Source organism: Mytilus trossulus, chromosome 11, assembly GCF_036588685.1.
Source record: "Mytilus trossulus isolate FHL-02 chromosome 11, PNRI_Mtr1.1.1.hap1, whole genome shotgun sequence".
In the NCBI taxonomy this organism is placed as follows: Eukaryota; Metazoa; Mollusca; class Bivalvia; order Mytilida; family Mytilidae; genus Mytilus; species Mytilus trossulus.
The window spans coordinates 3,230,653-3,258,581 of record NC_086383.1 but is presented as its reverse complement, the minus strand read 5'-3'; the positions used below and the strand labels follow the sequence as shown (position 1 = coordinate 3,258,581).

The 27,929-nt window shown below is 32.6% G+C and overlaps 2 protein-coding genes across 2 annotated transcripts in view; both read left to right on the top strand.

Annotated features, from left to right (window-relative positions):
* Positions 1-4,469: 4,469 nt before the first annotated feature.
* The window catches only part of LOC134690648 (uncharacterized), a 226,125-nt gene continuing 202,665 nt past the window's right edge, over positions 4,470-27,929 (top strand). The window contains exon 1 of the mRNA XM_063550640.1: positions 4,470-4,570. The gene's annotated coding sequence lies outside the window, so the exon portion shown is untranslated. The remainder of the gene's footprint in view (positions 4,571-27,929) is intronic.
* LOC134691572 (E3 ubiquitin-protein ligase DZIP3-like) lies at positions 21,679-23,421 on the top strand. The gene is made up of 2 exons (XM_063552136.1): positions 21,679-21,886; positions 23,111-23,421. Exons 1-2 carry the CDS (start codon positions 21,679-21,681, stop codon positions 23,419-23,421), a joined length of 519 nt encoding a protein of 172 aa, XP_063408206.1.

Below are 27,929 nucleotides of genomic sequence, written 5' to 3'. Positions count from 1 at the left end.
CTGTTCTCTTGTTATCTTTTTGCAGGTTTTGCTGTTTTCTTCTTTCATTATAAAGTCTTTGTTTAATTGCGCTCTTTGTTTCACTTAAGTGCTATAGTCTTTGATAATTTATTTTTTTTGTAACGGTTTTTGAGGCCCCTCATGGGGGGTCCTAGTAATCACATAATCACCATTTTTTTGCCAATATAATCACATAATCATTAAATATTTGCTTATCTTTAGTAATCAAATAATCATAAACTAAAAATACAGTCCAGACTCCTAGGTAATCAAATAATCATGAAATATTTGGCTTAATAATCAAATAATCATTAAAAAAACGGCCAAGTAATCACATAATCAAACACCCCCATGAGAGCCCTCGTTTTTTTGTAGCATCCCACTTTTTGTTTTCTTCTTTTTTCCTTTCTTTCTTTCTTTCTTTCTTTAATCTTATTCTTTCAGTGGTGGTTAAATTTGTTTTGGCCTACAAGAACGTAGTTTATGCATAAAAAATTAAAATGACAAAATAAACGTTACGTTGAAAATCACGGAAAAACGTTAGATCTACAAGATTGCACGGTAACAAATCAGACTAGACCTTTCGGTTCACCAATACTGAACGGGTCGTTGTCGACCTGGGTACTCCATCAACGTACCCTGGGTACTTTTACTTTCAATGATGGTACCCTGGGTACAGTGTTTTGTCATACACGTACCCTCGTTTGAAATAAAATGCGTCATGGTACCGCGGAGTATTAAACGTACCCTACTCTCGTCTTAAAACCACGTGATTGCTATCGGAACATTGCTAAAATACACACAAAAGGGAACTACATATATATTATCGACCCTGTGCTCTGAAAACTATTTACTTTAGACTTTTGATAGCTTGGATGAATGTTTTACATTATTATAAATAAAATATGAGAATTTGACCAAGTCAATTTCCTTCAACAACTGATGACTTGTCAAACTGTTTAAAAGACATGCATGGATTATAGGGGTAGTTGTATTTAAACTCGCAAAACATTGTTTTCCTATTTGTTTCTATTTAAGACAAGAGTCTATCGAAGAGTACGAATGACTTTATACATGTATTTATAGAGGAACATATTTGAAAACATTAATATATATTTTATTCTTATTCTATATTAAAGCGGGTCGTAAACTGCTTTATTTATAAAATGAAAGTATTAGTATTGCTTCCCCATAAACCATATGTAATTTAAAGAGTTCGTCGATTGGAATGTTTTAATAACATGAACGTGTGCCGGTTGTAATCCACACCTTGTATTGCTATTAGGTGATAATTGGATCATTAGTCTAAATAAACATTTCACTTTAATCTTTTAATTGGATTATCACTATATCTTGTTACACGAACTAAACATTGCTCTTTCACCAATTATAGGTTAGACAATACTTGGTCATGTTTTATAAAATTTTATACTAATATATCTTGAGATTTTTTTATTTTAAAAAGCAACACAATGTTATATAAATCCCCTTTTTGAATTTTGATTTTTTTCATATATATAAAACTCTGTATAAGCATTTAGATTCAGACCATTCAACGTTAAATGCTTACTTTTTTATTGATAACTTTATATGTATCGTGTTTCTCCGTAAAAAAAAATCCTTTGCTTTTAATATATATCAGCAGTCGAAATTGTTTTCTTGAAAGAAAAAATATATCCCTCAAATGCCCGGTTTATAATAAATAAATATTATTTTACCTAGATCCTTACCCCCATTGTTTTTATTTATTCTATATATGTGTACCATTAGAAAATTTATGAAAATTTGCAAAATTCATCATAATTTGTTTTAATCTTTGCTCTTTCATCTTAAATCAGTAGGCTTTTTCCAAGGGAAAATGCCTCAGGTGATTGTACACTTCATTAGTACAGTTATTAAGAGTTCACTTTCATAATTAACTGACAATGAAAAGTCATTCATGTATAGCATTTCATAGTGCATAGAAAACCATGTACTATGAAAATTAGAGGACGAAAAACTGACATTTCATTGGACGAGAAGGGTTGAGTATGTTCTAATTCAAGTATAAAGTTTACAAATTAAAAATATAAGCATATATCAAATAATCAGTGAATTCAGAATCTTTGAATTGTTTTTAGTCAGAATAAAAATATTTAACAAAGTGCGTAGTTTTCAACGTTATTATATATCAACATGTCTCTTGCATTGCCATTACCTTTGCTAACTGAACACACCTGACTAACACCATACCGAGACACTTTGCAGACACAAGACCAAAACGCTTTGCAGGTAATATTTTAAAGTCATACATATATATTGTTTATCAAACAGCATGTATTCATTTCAGATTTGTATGCCCCACCTACGATAGTAGAGGGGCATTATGTTTTCTGGTCTGTGGCTCTATTCGTCCGTCCGTCCGTCGTACCGTTCGTTCGTTCGTCCCGCTTCAGGTTAAAGTTTTTGGTCAAGGTAGTTTTTGATGAAACGGTTATATATATATCCAGGTTCATTCAGGACTTCATTTTTCATTCACAAAGTGCAGGTTCCAGACTTGGGACACCACAAAAATTGTGACGGGGTTATCGTAGTTTACAGACACCAAACCTTTTTCTGAATTATTTATTTCTATGGTATATTATGTCTCTTTGACTTATAAGTTTTGACATCCGAGTTTTGATTATTCTTTGGTATCTTCCGTCTTTCAGTTTTACTTGTATCAGTTTTGCGTATCATATTAGTATCTTCCGCCAATAAAAATTAGAGAGATGTGGTGTGATACCAATGAGACAGATTTCTACAAGAGACCAAATGACATCGAACATGAAAAGTTATCAACCATATTTTTCGTCTATGTTTATTATTTTCGTTTAAAAAAAAATGTGGAATTTTAGGCTCATTCAGATTTTGAATTTTCCGTTCAGGTCCGAGTTTTGACACCCCAACAATATTTTTTTTTTATATTATCATTATATTGAACTTTTTGTGTCACAAAATCAAAAGTTGAAAGATATCCATTTAATATTAAAAAAGTTATTGTAGTTAGAATTAGTCCGACATAGATTTTCAGGTCCCTTCAGGTCTTTTCATTTCTCCGTTCAGGTCCAACATTTGGCATCAAAAAATTGTTTTTGATTTAAAAAAAAATAAATTTTAATGAAATATAAATATTTACAATTAATAAAATTCCAACTTGAAGAAATTCCATCCAATTATAAAAAAGTCATTGCAATTTGAATAATTTTAGTCGTATATTTTCAGGTCTTTTCAGGTCTTTTCAGGTCCACTTTCAGGTCTTTAGTGTAACCCTTTTCTAACTCATTGCCACCAACAGCAACATGGAAGGTTCGGAGAAATTGATCATGTTCGTTCTCATCTGATTCTGTTTCTGAATCATTGTAACCCCGAATCAAATCCATCGTCCATTTGTTGTTTACAAGTGTAGAATTAGGAGATAACTGTATTGTATTTTAAGCTTGGCCTTCGTAAAACGTAGATTTATAAAAATGCCATAAATGAAAAAGTCCGCGAAACTGTTGCATCGTCTTTAGCATCACAACAATGTGACGTCATATGTATACTCTGGATGTCAAACATGAATACTAAACGTATTTTTACTTTTCGTACGCTTCAGAATGGTTTCAATATAGACAAAAAGAAGATTTTGAGGCTCAAAATGTGACAATCTTGTTTATTTTTTGAGAAAATATATACCCCAAAAAAATCGGAATTCAAAATGGTGGCTTTCTTAGTTACGGACTGGTAGAACGTGGAATCTAACCCCTCAAAATATTTGTCAAAGTCCAATGAAAATTATCGTTACAAACTAATTGCATTAGAATACATGATAATTAAAAATCAACCCACGGGCTAACCACCAACATCCGACTATTCGGAACTCCTAAGAAATCTCGCGATAAATTTCAAGACTCAAATCGGTACGAAGCTGGGTACGATTATCGACGGAAACGTACCCTATTGGTACCATTCATCCAAAACACGGTACCCAGGGTACCATCATTGAAAGTAAAAGTACCCAGGGTACGTTGATGGAGTACCCAGGTCGACAACGACCCGTTCAGCCACAGGCTAATACTGTGCGTACAGTGATCTACAGTCATAACTATTTGGGCTACCCCATCCTGAGTTAGGAAACAGTAGATCTTGTGGTCTTGTAGGTATTTTTAATAATCCTTGTGATATTTTATGACAAGTTCAGTGGCGGATCCAGAAATTTTCATAAGTGGGGGCCCACTGACTGACCTAAGAGGGGGCCAGTCACGCATCAGTGATTCCCTATATAAAGCAACTATTTTTTTCCGAAAAAGGGGGGGCCCGGGCCCCCTGACCCCCACCCCCCTAAATCCGCCTCTGAAGTTGCTGACCAAAGACGCATTATTTAAAGTTTACATCCCATTTGAATTATTGCGCGGAAAGAACTCGCACGTGTTTTAATTAAATAAGTTATTTCCCCTTAGTACCGCGAGAAGCTACGTAATGTCTTCCTGGTAAGATTCCTCTTCAAACTTCCAGATAATTTCTTTGCTCTGCGGAAAACATTTATTATGTGAACTTTAAAAGAAACAAGGTAAGAAAGAGATTATTTACAATCACTTTTTCACTACGTCTTAAAAAAACAAATCAAATCAGTCAAATCAACACTATGGTTGTCACGGAATATTTTAAAGTTCCAAAAGGAAAAATATTCTGGAATATTATTTCCACGGGAATACATATTACAGTATATGTTCCTAACGGAATAAATAGTATAGAATATTTGTTCCAAGGTATTCTGACATTGTTTATAACAAAGTTTCCAGTGGAACTTCTGTTAGGCGGAACAAATATACGTTGACATGGTCACCATTTCAGTTTATAAACATGATTAACCTGTCCTGGATACCAACAGGACACCATCATTTTAAACAGTTTTTATCCATGCACAACTTGCCACAATATTTTACATGTAGAATGTGGGCAGAATAAGGAAGAAGAAGACAATGACATATATCTAAGACGCTTAGAAATAATAATCATTGGACAACTTTCGTTTCTGTGCACACTTGTGCACTTTCTTCTTTATGTAAATCCCTCCATTGTTGGAGCACATATAGCTGAATGTGTTACAGAGGAAAAGCATGTATGCATATATATTAAATTAATCCATAATATTAAACATTAAAATGCAGCATAAATTAAAAGCTTTATTATTTTACCTTACACCATCAAAATAGAAATTTATGTAAAATTGAGATTGGAAATGGGAAATATGTCAAAGAGACAACAACCCGACTAAAGAGCAGAAAACAGCCCAAGGCCACCAATGGTCTTTAACACAGTGAGAAAATCCAGCATCCAGAGGGAAGAATGAGTATCAGTATATATAAGGCAGCAACCAATTGAATTTTTTTGGGGGGGGCTATGGTTTTTTTTCTTGACAATTAAGTCAATTTTTTTTTTCGCCTGCGGTGAAAAACAATCTATTTTTTTTCGCGACAAGTCGAAAACATTTTTTTTCTTTTGATTTTAGCATTACATATAGTCGCAGCTGAGGGTGAAACAAACAATTTTTTTTCTCAGAATCAAAAATAAATTATTTTTTTCTCCAAAAACTGGAAACAAACTTTTTTTAGCCATAGCCCCCCCCCCCCCCCCCCCCCCCAGAAAATCAAATGGTTGCTGCCTAAGAGCAAATCATTAATTTACAAGAATACCCAACGCACTGAAAGGGGTTTCTTTGGGCATGTTGGGGACAAATATGAAAAAAAGGGGCATGGAACTTTATTTTTGGGGAAATAATGAAAATGTATTTAAATTTTGATATACTGAGGGGGAAGAACAAACTCCCCCAGCAAAATTTAAGTTGTATATCATAGCTCACTTAAAACGGAATTAGTTGCATTATCATGCAAATTTAGTATTCATAGTATCCTCAAGAGAGGGAAGAATACCCCCTCCTCATGTGGGTCTTTGCATCAATTCTCCAAATGAAACTTTGTGACTGGTTGATAAGTTCCGTTGGAACTTTTGGGCTAGTTTGTTAGTTCCTGTTTTGACTTATTTGGCAAAAAGAAACTTTCTTACTAGTTGATATGTTCAGTTGGAACTTTTCAACTAGTCACTTTGTTCCGGTGGAACTTTTAAACCAGAGGAAGAACAAAGTAACTAGTTAATAAGTTACTCCGGAACTTTTCGGGTAGTTAGTTCTTTCCGCCCGGAACTTTCCAACGTCGGAACAAAAGAGCATTTACATTGACACACTTTAAAGAGATCATCAGTCAATTTTATAAAGCATGATTGAGAATTGTCGAAAGAAAGCTTGAAGAACAACTTTTTTAGCACACCTGACCTAAAAGGTCAAGTGAGCTTTTCTCAGCACTTGGCGTCCGGCGTCCGTAAACTTTAAAAAAAATCTTCTCCTCTGAAACTACTCAGCCAAATTTAACCAAACTTGGCCACAATCATCATTAGGGTATCTTGTTTAAAATATGTGTCCGGTTACCTGGCCAACCAACCAAGATGGCCGCCATGGCTAAAAATAGAATATTGGAGTTATATGCAGTTTTTGGCTTATATCTCAAAATCAAAGCATTTAGAACAAATCTCACATGGAGTAAAATTGTTTATCTGGTCAAGATCTATCTGCAATTAAATTTTCAGATGAATCAGACAACCTGTTTTTAGGTTGCTGCCCCTGAATTAGTAATTTTAAGGACATTTTTCTGTTTTTGGTTATTATCTTGAATATTATTATAGATAAAGATAAACTGTAAACAGCAATAATGTTCAGCAAAGTAAGATTTACAAATAGGTCAACATGACCAAAATGGTCAATTGACCCCCTAAGGAGTTATTGCCCTTTATAGTAAATTTTTAACAAATTTCATAAAATTTGTAAATTTTTACTAACATTTTCCACTGTAACTACTGGGCCAAGTTCATTATAGATAGAGATAATTGTAAGCAGCAATAATGTTCAGTAAAGTAAGATCTACAAACACATCACCATCACCAAAACACAATTTTGTCATGAATCCATCTGTGTCCTTTGTTTAATATTCACATAGTCAAAGGTGAGCGACACAGGCTCTTTAGAGCCTCTAGTTTTATTTCATCTGCAAAAATCAGAAAAAAGAATAGACGGGGAAGAGTAAAATCAGACCTGCCATCAAAAGATAGAAGAAATGTATCAGATAAATGTGAATTTCATGAGATATAATAGTATTATATCTGCTATACATCAAGCATCAAAATCATTTGTGGGAAAAAATCACAAATTAGAACTACCTTTAATTCCATCTGCTATTAAAAGACTTGTTAAAAGTTCAAAAGGATCTAAAGATATGTATATTGTTTTGAATAAAAATGGAAGTGTTCCCACTAGTCAGTTAAGATGGACTGAAATTTTTGGCTTTGATCAAAATCATTGGAAAAAAATTTATAAACTGCCATTTGTTGTCACAAATAATACTAAGTTACAGTGGCTACAGTTTAGATTCAATCATCGAATCTTAGCTACAAACAAATTTCTTCATAAAATTAAGATTTATGATAATCCAAATTGTACATTTTGTAATAGAGAAATTGAAACATTAGAACATTTATTTTGGGAATGTGAACATACACAATTATTATTAGAACAGATTGAAAATTGGTTTCTAACCAATGGAATTAGTGTACTTTTTAAAAAAGAAGTTTTTTTGTTTGGTAACACTGCAAAAATATCAAAAGGCAATGCCGAAAATACTATTTTTCTTACCATAAAGCAATATATTTATAATTCCAGATGTTTTAAAAAACAACTGACAATAAACTCAGTAAAAGAAAAGATAAAATATGTGTATGCAATGGACAAAAATATTGCTATGAAAAACAAATGTGAACATCAGTTTCTCAGAGAATGGAATGCTTTTGATATATTACTTAGCATGCTTAGTTAAGTACAAAAATGTATATACATGTTATAAATGAAAATGCTGTATTTACTATACTAAAATAGAATTCAATTTCTAGATGAATTATATTGAAAACTCACCACACTATTCTCTCTCGCTCTCTTTCTCTTTCTATCTCTCTCTCTCCGGTGTTCAAACTGCTTTACTCTTTATCTTATATTTGTATATTTAAAAAAAAAATAAAAAAAAAATTGCTTCCTAATAGAAAGATGTATTGATTAGATAATATCTATAGATTTATATATTATATATTGCTATTATATTTGTGTATATTATGTTGTAAATTGGAAGTTATAAATAATAAAAATAAAAAAAATAAAAAAATCAGACCTGCCAGGGGAATAAAAAATAATTTTTGCATGGCCTCATATAGTTTTTATCAAAAATCAAAAATTGGTCCTTGTAAGAGGAGTCACAAATGAGGGGGGATAGGACCTTTATCGGGACTCCGGGATCAGATGTTTTAAAGCTCCGGATTTCGGGATTGACCCTTTCCAGATCCAGGGATTCTTTTTTGGATTTCGGGACCTCGGGATTTCATATTTTTAAGCCCAGGATTTCGGGATTTCGTGTTTTTTAAACCCGGGATTTCGGGATCAGGACCCCTCCTACCCCCCCTCACAAATAAAGTTTATGGGTTAGTATAAAAAAAATAAGAAGATCTGGTAATAAATAATACAGTCACCTATTCATTCAATTATTCATAATATATATCGCTCACTCTTGGACATTAAAACTGGAATGTTATTGTAATGAATATATTAGTAATAAACTGACCTTATTGTTATAGCTGACTTTTGGGGTTCATATAAAACTAAAGTCACTTTACTAGGGTTCAGGATATTAATAATCAGTAACGTAAAACACCCTGTAATAACAATGATAAAGTCATTCTAATTTTACAGATCAAATAAGGCCATAAAAAAGAATAGGTTTGTTTGCCCAAACCCTACCTACCCAGAAAAAAGCTTCCTACTTAAAATCTTTTATTGTTCTGATTTGAAGAAGGTTTTTTTTTAATCAGATAGGCATGAAGAATAATAAACACGTCCCAATACTTCAATTTCTTTTTCTGAAAAAAAAAAGAAAACGCCTACCTACCTACCCACTTTTATATTTTAGAAGGTGGAAGACCTGGATGCTTCATACTTTGTATATAGATGCCTCATGTTACGAAGTTTCCGTCAGTCACATGTCAAATGTCCTTGACCTCATTTTCATGGTTCAGTGACCACTTGAAAAAAAAGTTTACATTTTTTGTAATGTTGAATTCTCTCTTATTATAAGTAATAGAATTATTATATTTGGTATGTGCGTACCTTGCAAGGTCCTTATGCCCGTCAGACAGTTTTCACTTGACCTCAACCTCATTTCATGGATCAGTGAACAAGGTTAAGTTTTGGTGGTCAAGTCCATATCTCAGATACTTTAAGCAATAGGGCTAGTATATTCGGTGTATGGAAGGACTGTAAGGTGTACATGTCCAACTGGCAGGTGTCATCTGACCTTGACCTCATTTTCATGGTTCAGTGGTTATAGTTAAGTTTTTGTGTTTTGGTCTGTTTTTCTCATACTTTATGCAATAGATCTACTATATTTGTTGTATGGAATGATTGTAAGGTGTTCATGTCTAGCGGGCAGATGTCATCTGACCTTGACCTCATTTTCATGGTTGAGTGGTTAAGTTAAGTTTTTGAGTTTTGGTCTTTTTATCTAATACTATATGCCATAGGTCAACTATATTTGGTGTATGGAAATATTCTATGATCTATATGTCAGTCGTGCAGGTTTTATTTGACCTTGACCTCATTTTCACGGTTCATTTCTCAGTGTTAAGTTTTTGTGTATTGGTCTATTTTTCTTAAACTATAAGTAATAGGTCAACTATATTTGTTGTATGGAAGCATTGTTAGCTGTACATGTCTGCCTGGCATGGTTCATCTGACCTTGATCTCATTTTCAAGGTTCATTGGTCTTTGTTTAGTTATCTTGTTTAATGTTAAGTTTATGTGACAGTTTTTAATAAAGCTTTATACTTAGGACTAGCAACATAATATCAATGATAAGTGAAGAAGGCGAGACATTTCAGCGTGTGCACTCTTGTTAAGATTCTAGGTTATGTCACAAAGACTTGATATTTGGGAAAATAGATAAATAAGCTTTATTATGTAAAGTAAATATATTGAGCATTAATGTTATGTAAATTGTATAATGAAAAACAATATGTATATTAGTTGACCATGTAGTAAGGAACAGTCACGTATTGGACTTGTATTCTGACACTTGTAGTTACACTTGTGTTTTAGACTTGGATTTATATTAGACATGCATGCTGTTTTATTATGTCTCATGAACTTATGTGAGGCCATAATAAATAATAGGTTTGTTTGCCCAAACGCTACCTACCCAGAAAAAAGCTGCCTACTCAAATTCTTTAATTGTCCTGATTTGAAGAAGTTTTTTTTTAATCAAATAGGCATGAAGACTTATAAACATGATCTGATACTTTAATTTCTTTTTTTGAAAAAAAAAGGAAATGCCTACCTACGTAACCCACTGTCTCAACCTTTGGGTAGGGTTTGGGCAAAACAAAATATTTTTAAGTGTGGCCTGATTATTGTGATTATTGTGATTGATAAACTATACTGAATGCTGATTTAATAAACATTACATATTGAACTTTGAATCTGTTTGACATGTATTCATATAAAAGCTACCAGCTAGTTCCCCCAACCTAGCAAGATGAGTAACCAGGTCAGGAACGTGCATAGTACTGGCTTCCATAATTAATTCAACCTTTTTAAACAAAATACTTTATAATTCTAATACCATATCAGTGGCGGATCCAGGGGGAGGGTTCCCGGGGTTGGAACCCCCCCCCCCCCCTTTTTTTGAAACGATCAATGCATTTGAATGGGGACATACAGTTGGAACCCCCCATTTGTCCTGGGTTGAGAACCCCCCTTTTTAAAATGGCTGGATCCACCCCTGCATATTACAAATCCTTATCAACTTTTGGAGCAAGGTAGTTACTGTTGTGGCACAAACCAATTCAAACATACATACTGTTATATCACACAGTGATATATATATGACAGCTTACAAATTCTGTGAACCAAAATTGCAATGTTAAATAACGATTTTAATGAAACCGTATTTAAACAACATACAATATGAATAATGTCCTTGAGTATAAAATAAAACATAACTCTAACAATACTTTAAATATGTGCAGAAACGTAGTTCGCTATCTAATACAACTTTGTTTAGGTTTTCGTTTTATAATCAATCAACAATGTTATTGTGTATGGACTAATTCAAACAAGTAATACACGGTGGTATTTGAAATTTACTCAAAGTCAAAGTCGAATACACCTCAAAGTATCGATCAGAATGTGTGTGCTTTCTAAACTGATTTACATATAGCTCTAACGAATGACTACCAGTACTTTATATAATAAAATAAGTGTATAATATATGCATTTTATGTAGCGATAATACTTTTCGGAATCATAGAGAAAAATAACCATTCATACCAAAAATCATTAAATCTATGAAAATATATTAGAAATAGTAATAAAGAAGTAGATAAAGAAAACTCACGTCAAAAATCCTGATACCTTTGATAACTATTTACACCACTGGGTCGATGCCACTGCTGGTGGACGTTTTGTCCTGAGGGTATCACCAGCCCAGTAGTCAACACTTAAGCGATTAGGTGTTGACATGAATATCAATAATGTGGTCATTGATAAATTTCCTGTTTACAAAACTTTGAACTTTTCGAAAAAAAACTAAGGATTGTTCATCCCAGGCATAGATTACCTTAGCCATATTTGGCACCACTGTTTGGAGTTTTGGATCCTCAATGCTCTTCAACTTCGTAATTGTTTGGCTTTATAACTATTTTGATATGAGCGTCACTGATGTATGAGTCTTATGTAGACGAAACGCGCGTCTGGTGTACTGAATTATAATCCTGGTACCTTTGATAAAAGTTCTATAAACATAGAACATAGGGGTAAAATGTAGATATTGGCTTATAACTCTGAAACCAAAGCATTTAGAACAAATCTGATAAGGGGTAATATTGTTTAACAAGTCAAGATCTATCTACCCTGAAATTTTCAGATGAATCGGACAAGGGGTTGTTTGGTTGCCACCCCTAAATTGGTAATTTTCAGGAAATTTTGCCGTTTTATTTTTTAACCTTATTTTACATAATTTCCAAATCATCAGAAAATTCAGGTGAGCGACACAGGCTCTAAACTAGTTAATATTCAGTGGTGTTAAGCTTTTTGTGGTGTATTTCTCAGATATCTAAACTTGGGAACAGCAATAGGTTACAGCAGATTCCAACAAGTACGAAGCTACTTGTAGATTCTTTGGTTAGCTTCCTTGCTAGCTCATCCATGAAATCTTTATTATGTAAGGTAAACAAGCCTTTGGGTGGAGTCAGTAGTTTAACAGAGAACCAATCAGAACTTAGTGACAGAATATAAACATTAACTAGTTTTACAAGTCAGTTTAAAAATAAGTTTTCTATCTAAATTTAAAATTTATTGATAACTATAATCTTATTCACAAGCATGCTATAGGTGTGTTTGATTTGCTAATTTTATTTCAATAAATTCCTCAGTTCATTTATAAATTCAGTTATTATATGTGTATGTATTTTACAATGGTACAATCACGGCGTAAATATAAGGTTTATGACCCTTCTGTAGCTTTGAATTACAATTTTTTCAAACTGCAATAGTATAAAAACAGCAAAGATAATGAATAATAGAGATGGGCCATTTTGTACATATTCAAAGGGAAAACTTTGAGCAAGCATTATTATTTATTGTTTCATTGCATTTAAAATGGTAGACAGGATTTTGTGACAAATAAGATTTTTGTAAAAAATCCAGATATTTTTGTTATAAAATTTTAAGCATAGATTACTCACTTGGTTTTCTATATGATGTGCTAGCGTTTATTGTTTACAAAAAGTCCTAAACAATCTTCATTTTTAGCCAGGTGAGCTTTTCTCATCACTTGGCGTCCGTCGTCGTTAACAATTTTTCAAACATCTTCTCCTCTGAAACTACTGAATGGATTTGAATGAAACTTAACATGATTGTTCCATGTTATTATTGTCAAAAAACATGGCAGCCGTTACTTAAAATAGAACATAGGGGTCAAATGCAGTTTTTGGCTTATATCTCAAAAACGAAAGCATTTAGAGCAAATCTGACAGGGGTAAAAATGTTCATTAGGTCAAGATCTATCAGCCCTGAAATTTTCAGATGAATCAAACAAACCATTGTTGGGTTGCTGCCACTTAATTGGTAATTTTAAGGAAATTTTGCAGTTTTTGGTCATTATCTTGAATATTATTATAGATAAAGATAAACTGTAAACAGCAAAAAGGATCAACAAAGTAAGATCTACAAATAAGTTAATATGATCAAAATTGTCAATTGACCCCTTAAGGGGTTATTGTCCTTTAATGACAATTTTTCACAATTTGTTCATCATATTTGCTAACTTTAAAAATCTTCTCCTCTGAAACTACTTAATGGATTTGGATGAAACTTAGCATGATTGTTCCTTAGATTATTCTGCACAAAGTGTGTGCTTGATTTTTGATCCGTCAAAAAAAAGGGCCGCCGTTACTTAAAATATAACATAGGGGTCAAATGCAGTTTTTGGCTTATATCTCAAAAATGAAAGCATTTAGAGCAAATCTGAGATGGGGTTAACATGTTCATTAGGTCAATATCTATCAGCCCTGAAATTTTCAGATGAATCAAACAACCCATTGTTGGGTTGCTGCCACTTTTATTTGGTAATTTTAAGGAAATTTTGCAGTTTTTGGTCATTATCTTGAATATCTATAATACTAAAATTACGAAGTCCAATTTTTCAGCCGTCATCACGTAAAAACGACGAATCAAAGAATTCAACTATATATATCACTAATATAGTACAAAGGTGTAGATTGAAAATTACACCACTCCAGGCCCTTTTGTTTTCCACGTAATTAATATTGCCAATAATTAAGAAGTTCCGGGTCGAGTCCGATACCGATACCAATAGTATATTCACCTGTTACCTATTACCTAATCTGTACGTTCCACATCTGGTAGGCGCACCACCAAACGGTGTATTCAGGGTTAATATGCTATATACACGGGTCATAATCACAGGGTTGACACTACTTAATTGTGAAATAGCTACTTATTGTAGTATTTTAATCAGTAAGACTTTCTAAGATAACAAGGCTAAAAATGAGGAACAGTTTTCAATTTGTTAGTGGGCATACATGACGTAAAACAGCGAATCAAAGAATTCATCTTTATTTATAACTAATATAGGACAATGTTGTTGATTAAAAAATACTCCAGTCCAGAACCTTTTGTTTTCCAAATAATTAATATTACCAATAATTGATAAGTTCCAGTTCGACGGGTTCAAACAGAAAGATTTGAAAGCAGAGAAAAACTGTGTATCTTATAATCGGCATGACTTTATCAGATGACAATACTAATATTAAAATAAGGCTTGCGCATAGTTATATACCTTAATTCAGTCATGGACCCGCGATATCACGGGTGTGTTCTAGTTATTATAGATAAAGATAAACTGTAAACAGCAAAAATGATCAGCAAAGTAAGATCTACAAATAAGTTAATATGACCAAAATTGTCAATTGACCCCTTAAGGGGTTATTGTCCTTTAATGACAATTTTTCACAATTTGTTCCTCATATTTGTTAACTTTAAAAAATCTTCTCCTCTAAAACTACTCAACCAAATTCAACCAAACTTCAACTGAATGATCAGTAGGGTGTATAAAATAAAGTTTGTGCTTTATTTTTTATTTCGTCAAAAAACATGGCCGTCATGGCTAAAAATAGAACACAGGGTAAAATGCAGTTTTTGGCTTATATCTCAAAAACTCCAGCATTTGGAGCAAATAAGACAAGAAGTTAAAGTATTTATTAGGTTGAGGTCTACCTGTCCTGAAATTTTCAGCGGAATTGGGTAACTGGTTTTTCAGGTATAATGCCTCTGAATTGATGATTTTAAAGAAATTTTGCAGTTTTTGGTTATTATCTTGAATATTATTAAAGATACAGATAAACTGTTAATAGCAAAAATGTTAAGCAAAGTAAGATCTACAAATAAGTCAATTTGACCAAAATTGTCAATTGACCCCTTAAGGAGTTATTGCCCTTTATAGACTGTTTTTCACAATTTGTTCATCATGTTGACTTAGTTTAAAAAATCTTCTCCTTTGAAACTGCTGTATCAATTTGTTTTTAAACAATATTTGATAGAGAGAAACTGAAATAAAGAAATAAAAATCATCAGGACAAGATCTACAAAAAAGATAAAATGATTGTTTGTACAGGTCAGAAGTAAAATCACAAAAATACTGAACTCAGAGGAAAATCAATTTGGAAAGTCCATAATCACATGGCAAAATCAAAAAACAAAACGCATCAAAAACGAATGGACAAGAACTGTCATATTCCTGACTTGGTACAGGCATTTTCAAATGTAGAAAATGGTGGATTAAACCTGGTTCTATAGCGCTAACCCTCTCACTTTAATAACAGTCTCATCAAATTCTGTTACATTTACATGATGCGTTAAATAAACAGTCACAATCAATAAAATAGTCAAAATATGGGAACATCAGTCATCATCATATAACAATTTAACAGGACACAACAACATCTATCTACGAACACATGGATTGATTTGAGTGTCTGACGTCAGAAAAATTATATACGTCACATAAATTTGTCGTTCAATGTGCATACAATAGTTATCAAAAGTACCTGGATTATAAACAATTTTAAATTTTACATAGGCAATGAGCGCAGACAGGGTTAAAAAATCAAAAGTATGTAAGAATAAATTACAGAAATCGAACTAGTCCAAAAGTTATACATAGAATTTATGAGAATCCAAAACTTTTAAAAGGAACAATTTAACAGGACACAAAAACCTATCCACGAACACATGGATCTACTTGAGTGTCCGACGTCAGAAAAATTATATACGTAACATAAATTTGTCGTTCAATGTGCATACAAACAATTTTAAAATTTACATAGGCAATGTACGCATACAGGGTTAAAAAATCAAAAGTATGTAAGAATAAATTACAGGAATAAACCGAGATTCAAACTAGTCCAAAAATTATACATAGAATATATGAGAATCCAAAACTTTTTAAAGGGAACAATTTAACAGGACACAATAACATCTACTGTCTAAGAACACATGGATTGATTTGAGTGTCTGACGTTAGAAAAATTATATACGTCACATAAATTTGTTGTTCAATGTGCATACAAACAATTTAAAATTTTTTTTTCATAGGCAATGTACGCATACAGAGTTAAAAAATCAAAAGTACGCAAGAATAAATTACAGAAATAGACCGAGATTCAAACTAGTTCAAAAGTTATACATAGAATTTATGAGAATCCAAAAATTGTCAATTCCACTACGCCATTGATTGATTTTGACGTTTGTGGTTCAACGTATACAAGTAATTCATAATAGAAATATATCATAATGACATATTATAGACAAATATCATACTGACGGGATCTTTTAAAGTACAGAGTCACGTTATAAGCACAAAAGAAATACAAAGAGTCACATATACAAAACAAATCACCAAAAAATGAAAGCCAATACAAACACATTGACGAGATGTATAAGTACCGAGCCACGTCAAACGGATATCACATAAAACCATTCAACAGTAAAAGTAATCTTAATAATAGAACAAAAACAAATAAAAGAACAATAAAACATAGTGTTAAGATGATACACAACATCAGTACGCAGAATCTATACATCAAGACCATCGTGTATTATTTGAGAAGTTGATACGGAATATTTATCAACAAGGTCTTGGTACCTTCCGATGAACTTTTTTAGAAAAAGGACGAGACGTTCTTTGACATACCCCTGGTTCATCAACTTTCTACTCAGACACTGATGACGTTTTACAAAGTCTGAGTAGGAGCTGCAAGCTCTTGAATATCGAATAAGTTGGGAAATATATATCCCATATGCAGGTGAAGTTGGTATATTGCTACTAAGGTGGGGGAAATTTATAATTTCAAAATTAAAATCGTCTCGTTTGTCATAGATTCTGGTACTGAGATGACTGTGTAAGTCAAATTCGAGATATAAGTCTAAAAATGAGGCGGAGGAAGCCGTGTCTGTTGTTTCTTTAATCTCGAGTTCTGGGGGATATATTAATGGAACCCAATCAGAAAAGTTCGGATTGTTTAAGGAAAGAACATCATCAATATATCTGAAAGTGAAATTAAATAATCTGACAAGAGTTATCTTTCTTTGCACTTGTGTTTATAGGGGTAAATTCAGTAAAAAATCTCCCATTGACTTTAATGCTAATCTATGTGTGGAAATAAATTAATACCTGATTTACCTTTAGAAATTAAAATCATTCATGAAAGTACAAATGTAGCCCTATCTTTTGCAACAATAAAAACATAGGGTCATGCGGCATTTTTGGGCATTCACATGGCCTTGTTTACAAACAATGTAGATTCCCACTGAATTCCTATACTGACCCCATAATACTTTTCAACCCTGTAGGAAATAAAATTAGTACACACAGCATTTATTTTTTTATTTTTTTCAACTCTAGTTTTGATCCATCTACCAAAAACTATTTATTACAAACATTATCTACCAATCAGAAGAGCACATACATGACTTCAGTTTTAGACAGAAATCTCTCCTCCAAATGGGCGGTCCCTGATGACGTATATTTATTTACTGAATTACCCCTATAAGGGACTTTTTTACTTCTTTTCCCATTTTTTTTGTAATGAACATGTAATGTATCCAATTTTCAAGTTCCAGTTTCAATACAACCTTCATAAATGCTGAATTTGTAAAGATAGAGCAAAATTTATACTACAGCCCATACTGCGGCCAATGTATATTTGGTATATACAGTTGTGCATTGACTGTTTTTAAAAGAATGGTGTAAAATACTATTTAATAAATATGAATTGTTTTCTGTGTTTGCTTTGACCAGTATTGCAAGTACATCTAGAAACTAATGTCTTGGTGTACTCTTAGTTAAATTTTTCCTTTATGGAAGTTTTTGATTAAATACCATGAAAAGACCACAAAAAGATTTTTTAAAGGCTTTTTTAAGCAGTTTCATACCAAATAAAACAACAATTATGTTTCATTATACTAAATCTGTGTTTTAATTACTTGTAAAATTCACAAAATGTCATTGACAATCACTCTGCAGAAATTTCTGTTACCCCAACATCAGGATGGGTTCTTCGCCAAAACTAGACAGCCAGAACTGAAGTAGAAAAAAGTGCCAAATATGAAAAAATAGGATTAGGTATGACCAAACTTTGCATTTGGAAGATTAAAGTAACAATTTAGAATATTAAAAAGCAATTATTTAACATAAAAATCCAATTACAAACATTTCAACACTAGTTTCATAGATGAAGGACATGTAATCATGAAAACTTGTCTAGTATATTTTTTAAATAAGGAAACGCAATGCGTTATGTAAAAATAAAAGAATACCTTCATGCGGTCAGATTATTCGAGTGTCAAAATACTAGAAAAGTGCTTATTTACCACTTGTTCTACAACTTAACATGGGAACACAGCTAAAAAAAAAAACCACTACGTCAAAGGGAGGTAATCCATTTTGTTCATATGATTTTATACATTATGAGGAGAAATATGTGCAAAATGTGATGTAAATGGGGAGAATATTTATGCCTTACATTTTTATCATAACTCTCAAGTGTAATTTCTATTGTTTCTTTCAATCTGGACACAAAAACTGATTTTTAGCTCACCTGTTCCGAAGGGACAAGTGAGCTTATGCCATCACTTGGCGTCCATCGTCGTCCGTCGTCCGTCGTCTGTCGTCCGTCGTCTGTCGTCGTCTGTCGTCGTAAACTATTTCAAGAATCTTCTCCTCTGAAACTACTAGGCCAAATACTTTCAAACTTTAACTGAATGTTCCTTAGGGTATCTAATTTATAAATTGTATCCAAAGTTTTGATCTATCAACAAACATGGTCGCCATTGCTAAAAATAGAACATAGGGGTCAAATGCAGTTTTTGGCTTATAACTCAAAAACCAAAGCATTTAGAGCAAATCTGACATGGGGTAATATTGTTTATCAGGTCAAGATCTATCTGCCCTGAAATTTTCAGATGAATCAGACAACCTGTTGTTGGGTTGCTGCCCCTGAATTGGTAATTTTAAGAAAATTTTGCTGTTTTTGGTTATTATCTTGAATATTATTATAGATAGAGATAAACTTTAAACAGGAATAATGTTCAGCAAAGTAAGATTTACAAATAAGTCAACATGACTGAAATGGTCAGTTGACCCCTTTAGGAGTTATTGCCCTTTATAGTAAATTTTTAACCATTTTTCGTAAATCTTAGTAATCTTTTACAAAAATCTTCTCCTCTGAAACTACTGGGCAAAATACTTCCAAACTTTAACTGAATGTTCCTTAGGGTATCTAGTTTGTAAATTGTATCCGAAGTTATGATCTATCAACAAACATGGTCGCCATTGCTAAAAATAGAACATAGGGGTCAAATGCAGTTTTTGGCTTATAACTCAAAAACCAAATCATTTAGAGCAAATATGACCGGGGCTATATTGTTTATCAGGTCAAGATCTACAATGTATCTGCCCTGAAATTTTCAGATGAATCAGACAACCTGTTGTTGGGTTGCTGCCCCTGAATTGATCATTTTAAGGAAATTTTGCTGTTTTTGGTTATTATCTTGAATATTATTATAGATAGAGATAAACTGTAAACAGCAATAATGTTCAGCAAAGTAAGATTAACAAATAAGTCAAATGACGGAAATGGTCAGTTGACCCCTTTAGGAGTTATTGCCCTTTATAGTCAATTTTTAACCATTTTTCGTAAATCTTAAAAATCTTTTACAAAATTCTTCTCCTCTGAAACTAATCTACTGGGCCAAATACTTCCAAATTTTAACTGAATGTTCCTTAGGGTATCTAGTTTGTAAATTGTATCCGAAGTTATGATCTATCAACAAACATGGTCGCCATTGCTAAAAATAGAACATAGGGGTCAAATGCAGTTTTTGGCTTATAACTCAAAAACCAAAGCATTTAGAGCAAATCTGACCTGGGGTTAAATATAAATCAGGTCAAGATCTACAATGTATCTGCCCTGAAATTTTCAGATGAATCAGACAACCTGTTGTTGGGTTGCTGCCCCTGAATTGATAATTTTAAGGAAATTTTGCTGTTTTTGTTTATTATCTTGAATATAATTATAGAAAGAAATAAACTGTAAACAGCAATGATGTTCAGCAAAGTAAGATCTTCAATTAAGTCAATTTGACCAAAATTGTCAATTGACCCCTTAAGGAGTTATTGCCCTTTAAGGACATTTTTTCGCAATTTGTTCATCATGTTGACTTACTTTAAAAAAACTTCTCCTTTGAAACTGCTGTATCAATTTCAGCCAAACTTAGGCTAAATTAGTTTCAGAGTATTTAGTATAAATCTTATATTTTATTTCCTTGTATGTCAAGAAACATAGCTACTATTGCTAAAATAGAACATAGGAGAAAATGATTATTTTTTTTTGGCTTTTGAAGAAAATAGGACGATCCAAAAAACATTTAAATAAATTGAAAAGCCAAAATAATCATTGATGAGAGATTTAACCAAAAGAATTAAGGTTAGCGATTCAGGCTCTTGAGAGCCTCTTGTTACCATATACTCCATGCTTCTCTCACAGTACACTCAGTGCATCCTGGATAGCCGCAGTTAAAGATAGAAATTTGTGTAAAAAACAACTTCAAATGGTTCCAAAATCCTTCCATTACATAAAAATTTACAGGAAATGAGTTTTGTGATTATTGTGTGGCCTTGGACAAGTACAGTGAAAGAGTGCATATTTTCCTATAGGGGTAAATTCAGTAAAAAATCTCCTATTGACTTTAATGCTAATCTATGTGTGGAAATAAATTTATACCTGATTTACCTTTAGAAATTAAAAACTTTCATATATCATTCATGAAAGTACAAATGTAGCCCTATCTTTTGCAACAATAAAAACATAGGGTCATGCAGCATTTTTGGGCATTCACATGGCCTTGTTTACAAACAATGTAGATTCGCACTGAATTCCTATACTGACCCCCATTACTTTCAACCCTGTAGGAAATAAAATTAGTACACACAGCATTTATTTTTTTTATTTTTTTCAACTCTAGTTTTGATCCATCTACCAAAAACTATTTATTACAAACATTATCTACCAATCAGAAGAGCACATGACTTCAGTTTTAGACAGAAAGCTCTCCCCCAAATGGGCCGTCCCTGATGACGTATATTTATTTACTGAATTTACCCCTATAGTATTTATGATTGTGTTTTGTATGGTCTTTATATGAGACAAAGTTATTTTGATGATGTCACCTTAAACCTTTAATAAAGAATCTACATATCTTTACAACTGAGTGGTTGTTATACTCATGCCTATTTCATGTATTTCCACCTGGTTTCATATCAACATCATTGGAGCCTCTATTTACTATCGCCATATCATTTTCATGTTTCAGTGACATCTTTTATTTTTTGCAGGAACACTTGAACCATTAAGTAACAATGGTATAGGTTTCTATTGTAAAGCCAATCTGAAATCATGGCGTCTCTATCTGAAGAAGAGGAGAATTATGTCCGGTTAGCTTTGTTATTGAAAGGAGTGACACCTAGAGCAGTCCGTACTTATTTTGACGTAAAATTTCCACCTACTTCTCTACCCTCAACACTAAGTACAAGCCACAACACTCTTTTGGACTTAAAAGTAAAGAGAATCATAAATCAGGCTCAGTGGAAACTTTTGAGAAATGGTAGGTCTTTATGTGACATTAGAAATTTTGTTAATTAAGATTTCATTAACATGTGGTTAACATTTTTTTTTCTGGTGATGGCTACTAAACAAAAAAAATCTTATTTATGAAATAACATCTTCAATATTCTTTTTTTTACATACTTGTAACTTAGTCATGTTAGTTGTTGGTTAATTAAGTTCACATTTAAAGATCTAATTACAGAGTTGAATTGGTAACTTAAAGTTTATTTTCCTTTTTTGTCATAATTCCATAAGGTTTTATTTTGAACCATTTTGGATAAGCTGTTTCATTCTTAAATACATAACGATCCCGTCCTAATGATAAAGACTTTAAATATAAAATAAATTACCACGAACAATTTGAAATTTTCTTGTTTCATAGGTTGTACGAAAATTGTTCATCCATTTAGATATCAAAAGTGGGGTTAACTGGCAAAAAAGACGAAACCATTATCTCGTCTTTCACATTGGATGGGCCTGCTTCCCGAGTGGTATTTAAAACTGTATTTTTTGTGCAATATGTTTATTTTTCGCTCATCCTGTAATGACCATTTATGTTCTGATTGTAAATGAGCTTAATCCCCCTCCCCTTTTACAAACTTATATGAGGATGACATGCCTTGTATGTTTAAAACATCTGAGAATATATGATTGTCCCCATAACATAAAGAATGATGACAAAAAAGGGAGAGCATAAATAATTGTAATAAAGCTGAAGTACACTAATTCTATACATATTTATGTCTAAAAAATCCTACTGACTGACTCTAATCTTTCACACAAAAATTCTGTAAACAGGCTACTAACTAAAAAACCTTGTCCTCTTATACATGTAAATGAAATTATTAATTATTTCATAGATATTATATTTTTTGTCAGTATTTTTAAAGTAATATTTTATCTGTAATTAGTTTTACGTAATATTTAAAATGGTGAGTGAAATACTCCAACATAACACCTTTTATATATAAAAAAAAAGATGTGGTATGATTGCCAATGAGATGACTATCCACAAAAGACCAAAATGACACAGACATTAACAACTATAGGTCACTGTACGGCCTTCAACAATCAGCAAAGCCCATACCGCATATAAAATCTATAAAAGGCCCCGATAAGACAATGTAAAACAATTCAAACGAGAAAACTAAAGGCCTTATTTATGTAAAAAAATGAATTTAGGACTATAAGTGAAACCTTTCTGTTGCTTTTGATGTTACAGGTATTCCTGATTCCAAAACATTTGATGTAACGTTGATGATCTGTTTAATCAGAAACTTGACATCTATCAATCCTCCAATCAATGGATTTGACAGTCTACCACCACCAGGGGAGATAACTCCAGGTTCTGATCTAGCCAGGATAAAATGTTACAGGAATAAACTAGCTCATCATGATAGTAATACAAGAGATACTACTTATTTCAATACAGCATGGAGAGAGATATCAGATGTAAGTATCTCCACATTTATACTTGGATTTATATTTAACATGTTGGACTATTATCATGATGATCCCATTGTCAATACATAGCTCAAGTAAAATAATATTTCAATTAAGTAATCAATAAACTTTTCTTACCACCTTGCCTCTGAAGGGATCTTTGGGACTGAGGAAGGATGCCATAAACTTCCACATTGCACCATACACCATTCTGCATTCCACATCATATGCTACACTATTCCACATTGCACGTATACACCATTCTGCATTCCACATCAAACACTACACCATTCCACATTGCACTATGCACCATTCCAATTGCACCATACACCATTTCACATTGCACCATAAACCATTCCACATCAAACACTACACCATTCCACATTGCACATTGCACTATGCACCATTCCGATTGCACCATACACCATTTCACATCAGAAACTACACCATTCCCATTTGCACAATGCAGCATTCCAATTGGCCTTTTCAGAATCTAAAGGACTATGGGTAATCTCATTGTTCATGTTAAAAAAAATCATCTGCTCTGAAACTAGGTGAATTGCTACCAAATTGTACCTGCATGTTTCTTAGGGTGTTATGCTTCTAAATTGTATCTTGGGATTTAATATATTAATAAACCTGGATGATGTTGCTAAATATAGAGCAAGTTAAAGGTGGTGAAATGCAGTTTTTGGGATACGATTGCTGAAGACTTTTACCACTGACTCCTTTCCAAGGTCTTCCAAGGCCTGTCACATCAACCGTTTTGTGCTTTACATTAAAGAACAACTTAGATTCTTAAGATTGTCTTGTTATAAAAGGTAAAAACAAACAAACAGATTGAATTGAAACAACTTTCCTATAATTTTCACCTCATAATCACCATGTTTTGATATCTCCCTTTTTATATGCGTTTATTTTTCAATACGGAAACTCAGAATTAAGCAGTATTTATATTTAGGGTTTCATATATTTAGAAGGGGCAGCCCTGATGTTCCGACACCTAACTAGTCCGACACCCCATTAGTCCAACGCCCCATCGGTCCGACACATCAATAGTCTGACATTACAATTAATCCCGACCTTTACTATAATGTAAATGTTTATCTTTACGGAGAACAACATAAGATATTAAACTTGCATACCGAAACTTTGAACACACACTTTCCACATCAATTAACTATTCAATTAAACTGATATCTGAACGTAATTGTTTACCCCTCATCCCTCCAATGCGGGGGATGCAATAAACAGTATTCATCTTCAACATGTTCAACTCATTTATTGGTAAATGAATTGATCCAATATTGTTGATTAAAGATATACATGCATTGGTTAGTTTAACCGTGACCGAAAACTGTGAGTTATTTCTGTACTATTTATTTGATTGTTTATTGTCTGTCCTATTATATAGATCTATTGTATTTAAAAATGTTCAAGTAAAACAATCCCTTTACATTTTTGTTTAGGGGCCAGCTGAAACACGCCTCCGGGTACGGTAGTTTCTCGCTGCATTGAAGACACATAAGTGGCCTTCGGCTGTTGTCTGGTCTTTGGTGGGATTGTTGTCTCTTGGACACATTCCCAATTTCAATGCTCAACTTGACTATTAAGAAAAAAAGTTGTTCAAAACAAAAACTCGCACTCACAATCTGAAATGTAACTAGGTGATCTGGAAGGATATAAACAACACCACAAAGAAAGTCTCACCAGAAGATCGGTATATTCTTACTTGTTACCAGTATTCGAATGTGCAGTAGTAGTCTCACGGAACCAAGACACAAAAAACCATGTACATATATATTATTACAAAAAACATCTAGCTAGGCAAGGTATAAATTATTACAAAAAGCATCTAGCTAGGCAAGGTATATATTATTACAAAAAGCATCTAGCTAGGCAAGGTATATATTATTACAAAAAGCATCTAGCTAGGCAAGGTATCAAAATATCAATGAAATAAATGCAGTTTCAAATATTGGAAGTAATGTTATGGCAGTTTTGTTTTTGTTTTTATACGCCTGTAAAATTTTTAACTGGACGTATTATGGTATGCAAAATGTCCATCTGTCCATCTGTCTGTCTGGCGTAAACATGTCGCACCGTAACTTGAGAACGACTCATCCAAATTTCATGAAACTTAACATAGTTGTTTCATATGATCGTCAAACGATCTGTATACTTTTTGATGAAATTAAGTTTAAAACTTTTTGAGTTACTGGACTTTGTAACTAAATTAAGGGTGTATTTTTTTCACATGTCGCGCCGTATCTCAAAGGCCATTTACGGTTATTGCTTATAACTTTACACACTTCTTAGTTATATTAATGTAAAGATATGTATACTTTTTGGTGATGATTCAAAATTTTATTTTAGAGTTGATTTTTTTTGTAAAAAAAGGGGGGTTCTCACATGTCGCGCCATGTCAGAAACTATAATTTATGATTATTGCATAAAAATTCACACACAACACGACGGGCGTATCATGCGCTCATGGCGCAACTGTTCATTAAACAAGTATTGCTGCGCATATATCTACATACACTGACTACAGGGCACCGAACGGGACTCTTGTGGTTTTGTACTCGAAATTCAATTTTTACGGACAAAAGTGAGTTTTGTTCAACAAAAATGAGTTCAGTTTTACAAAATTTTTAGTATACTACAAATTTAAATTTTGTATTTCAAAATTATTTTTTTTGTATTCACAGACTTGACTTTTGTTACCTAGTTTGGATTCTATGAATTAATTTGCATACAAAATTGTTGTGAGACAAAATTGACTTTTGTGAGACGAAACTTACTTTTGTGAGACAAAATTAACAAAACAATGCAAAAGTCAATTTTGTCTCACAAAATTGAATCTTGTCTCACACAATTGACTTTTGTTTTTAATAGTTTCCATATCAGGTAACAAAAGTAAATTTTGTATGCAAATAATTTTATATTTTTGAAATTTGTACAAAACCACAAGAGTCCATTCATCGCCCCGTACTGACGTCATTGAATGCAAAATGGGGTTCTTTATCGCTTTATATACCGTATTCCGGGTTGTTTTGCGGGTGTAAATTTTCGTTGATAGAATAAAATCTCCAAATAAATTCCACAAGTTTACTTGCATTTAGGTATTGATAAAAGTTATGAATCCGTCAAAATAATAACCACCAAAATATTTTAGCATGTATACCTTATTCAATGAAAATCACGAAATTTTTACACCCGCGAAAATAACCCGCTTAACGGTATATTATTATAACCAATTTCCAGAGCATATTTGTTTCAATAAAATGAAAATGAAAATGGGGAATATGTCAAAGAGGCAACCACCCAACCAAAGAAGATACAAAATGTTCTAACGTCTTGAGAAATATTTATCAGTCTTATCCTCCATAATGCACACAAATGTATTACAAGAATTGTATACAAGTTCCTTAATAACAACATATTACGGACGTACATGTACTTATACAGACATCTTCCTTTTGAAAACTATCACCAGTTGTGTTTATACCTCATCGATCAATCAGGTTTCACTTCTCCATGTTCTCATCAATATAACTTGCAAGTAAGGGTTGGTGCTTTGCTTTTTCGACGATTAGCATTTTAAATTAATTTACACGTCAAAATAATCTTTTCCTCAAACCCTATTTCATTCGCACAAAAAATTAAACATTTCATCTTCACCAATATTACAGGTTAGTGCATATGAATAATAGATTTAATTACACGAAACTTTTAATAATGACCTCAAAACACAGTTGTAGTTGCATAATAAAACTTAATCAGAAATCAGTCAATATAAAAGCATATTTCAAGCACTGTACACTATAAGGCTGTTCTATATGCTGCAGTAAAACTATAAGTTTGTTCTGGCATAAAACTTGGGCCATTCATTGAATAGTCATCCAAGCTGCATAAGGACATCGTACCGTACCGTGTGGGACCACTTACACTATTTACATTTACAAGTATTGCAATTAAATTATTGTGTATGCATATCAGTTGTATATACTTATTTCGTATTTGCCACAAACTTATTGTTTTAAGTTAATATGGCAATAAATATTTGAATTTGACACTTATTTAAATTTGTTTGTCTATAATCTTAATTCAGTTTCCAAGAGTTGTAATATATCACGACGACTAGTTTCAGTGATATATATGTATCACTGAGATTACTGGTAGTTTAAAACGTACATAGACAATATATACTCTCATCTCATGACTGTACATAATTCAACATAATTCAACTAGAGGCTCTCTAGGATCTAGATCTCTGTATTTACTGATGCTTTGATAATCGTGTAATCAAGTAAAATAAGGTTAAAATCATAATTAATAGTAGTATAATTAAATATTATTAATGATAACAAAAAAATCTAAAAAGTCCGTAAATTTGCAAACTCAGGGGCAGCAACCTAACAACGGGTTGTCGGATTCGTTTAAAAATTTCAGGGCAGATAAATCTAAATCAAATAAACATTTTTGCCACCTGACAAATTTCCTCTTAATGCTTTAGTTTCAGAGATATAAATCCAAAACTTCATTTTAACCCTATGTTCTATGAGGTGGGTCTTTAGATACATTTTTAGCTCACC

Bases quoted from the DNA above. Each gene is read 5' to 3' on its own strand.
- LOC134691572 (XM_063552136.1), top strand. From the start codon at position 21,679: ATGGCGTCTCTATCTGAAGAAGAGGAGAATTATGTCCGGTTAGCTTTG. The intron at 21,887-23,110 runs GTAGGTCTTTAT...TTGATGTTACAG, and splicing joins GTGGAAACTTTTGAGAAATG to GTATTCCTGATTCCAAAACA.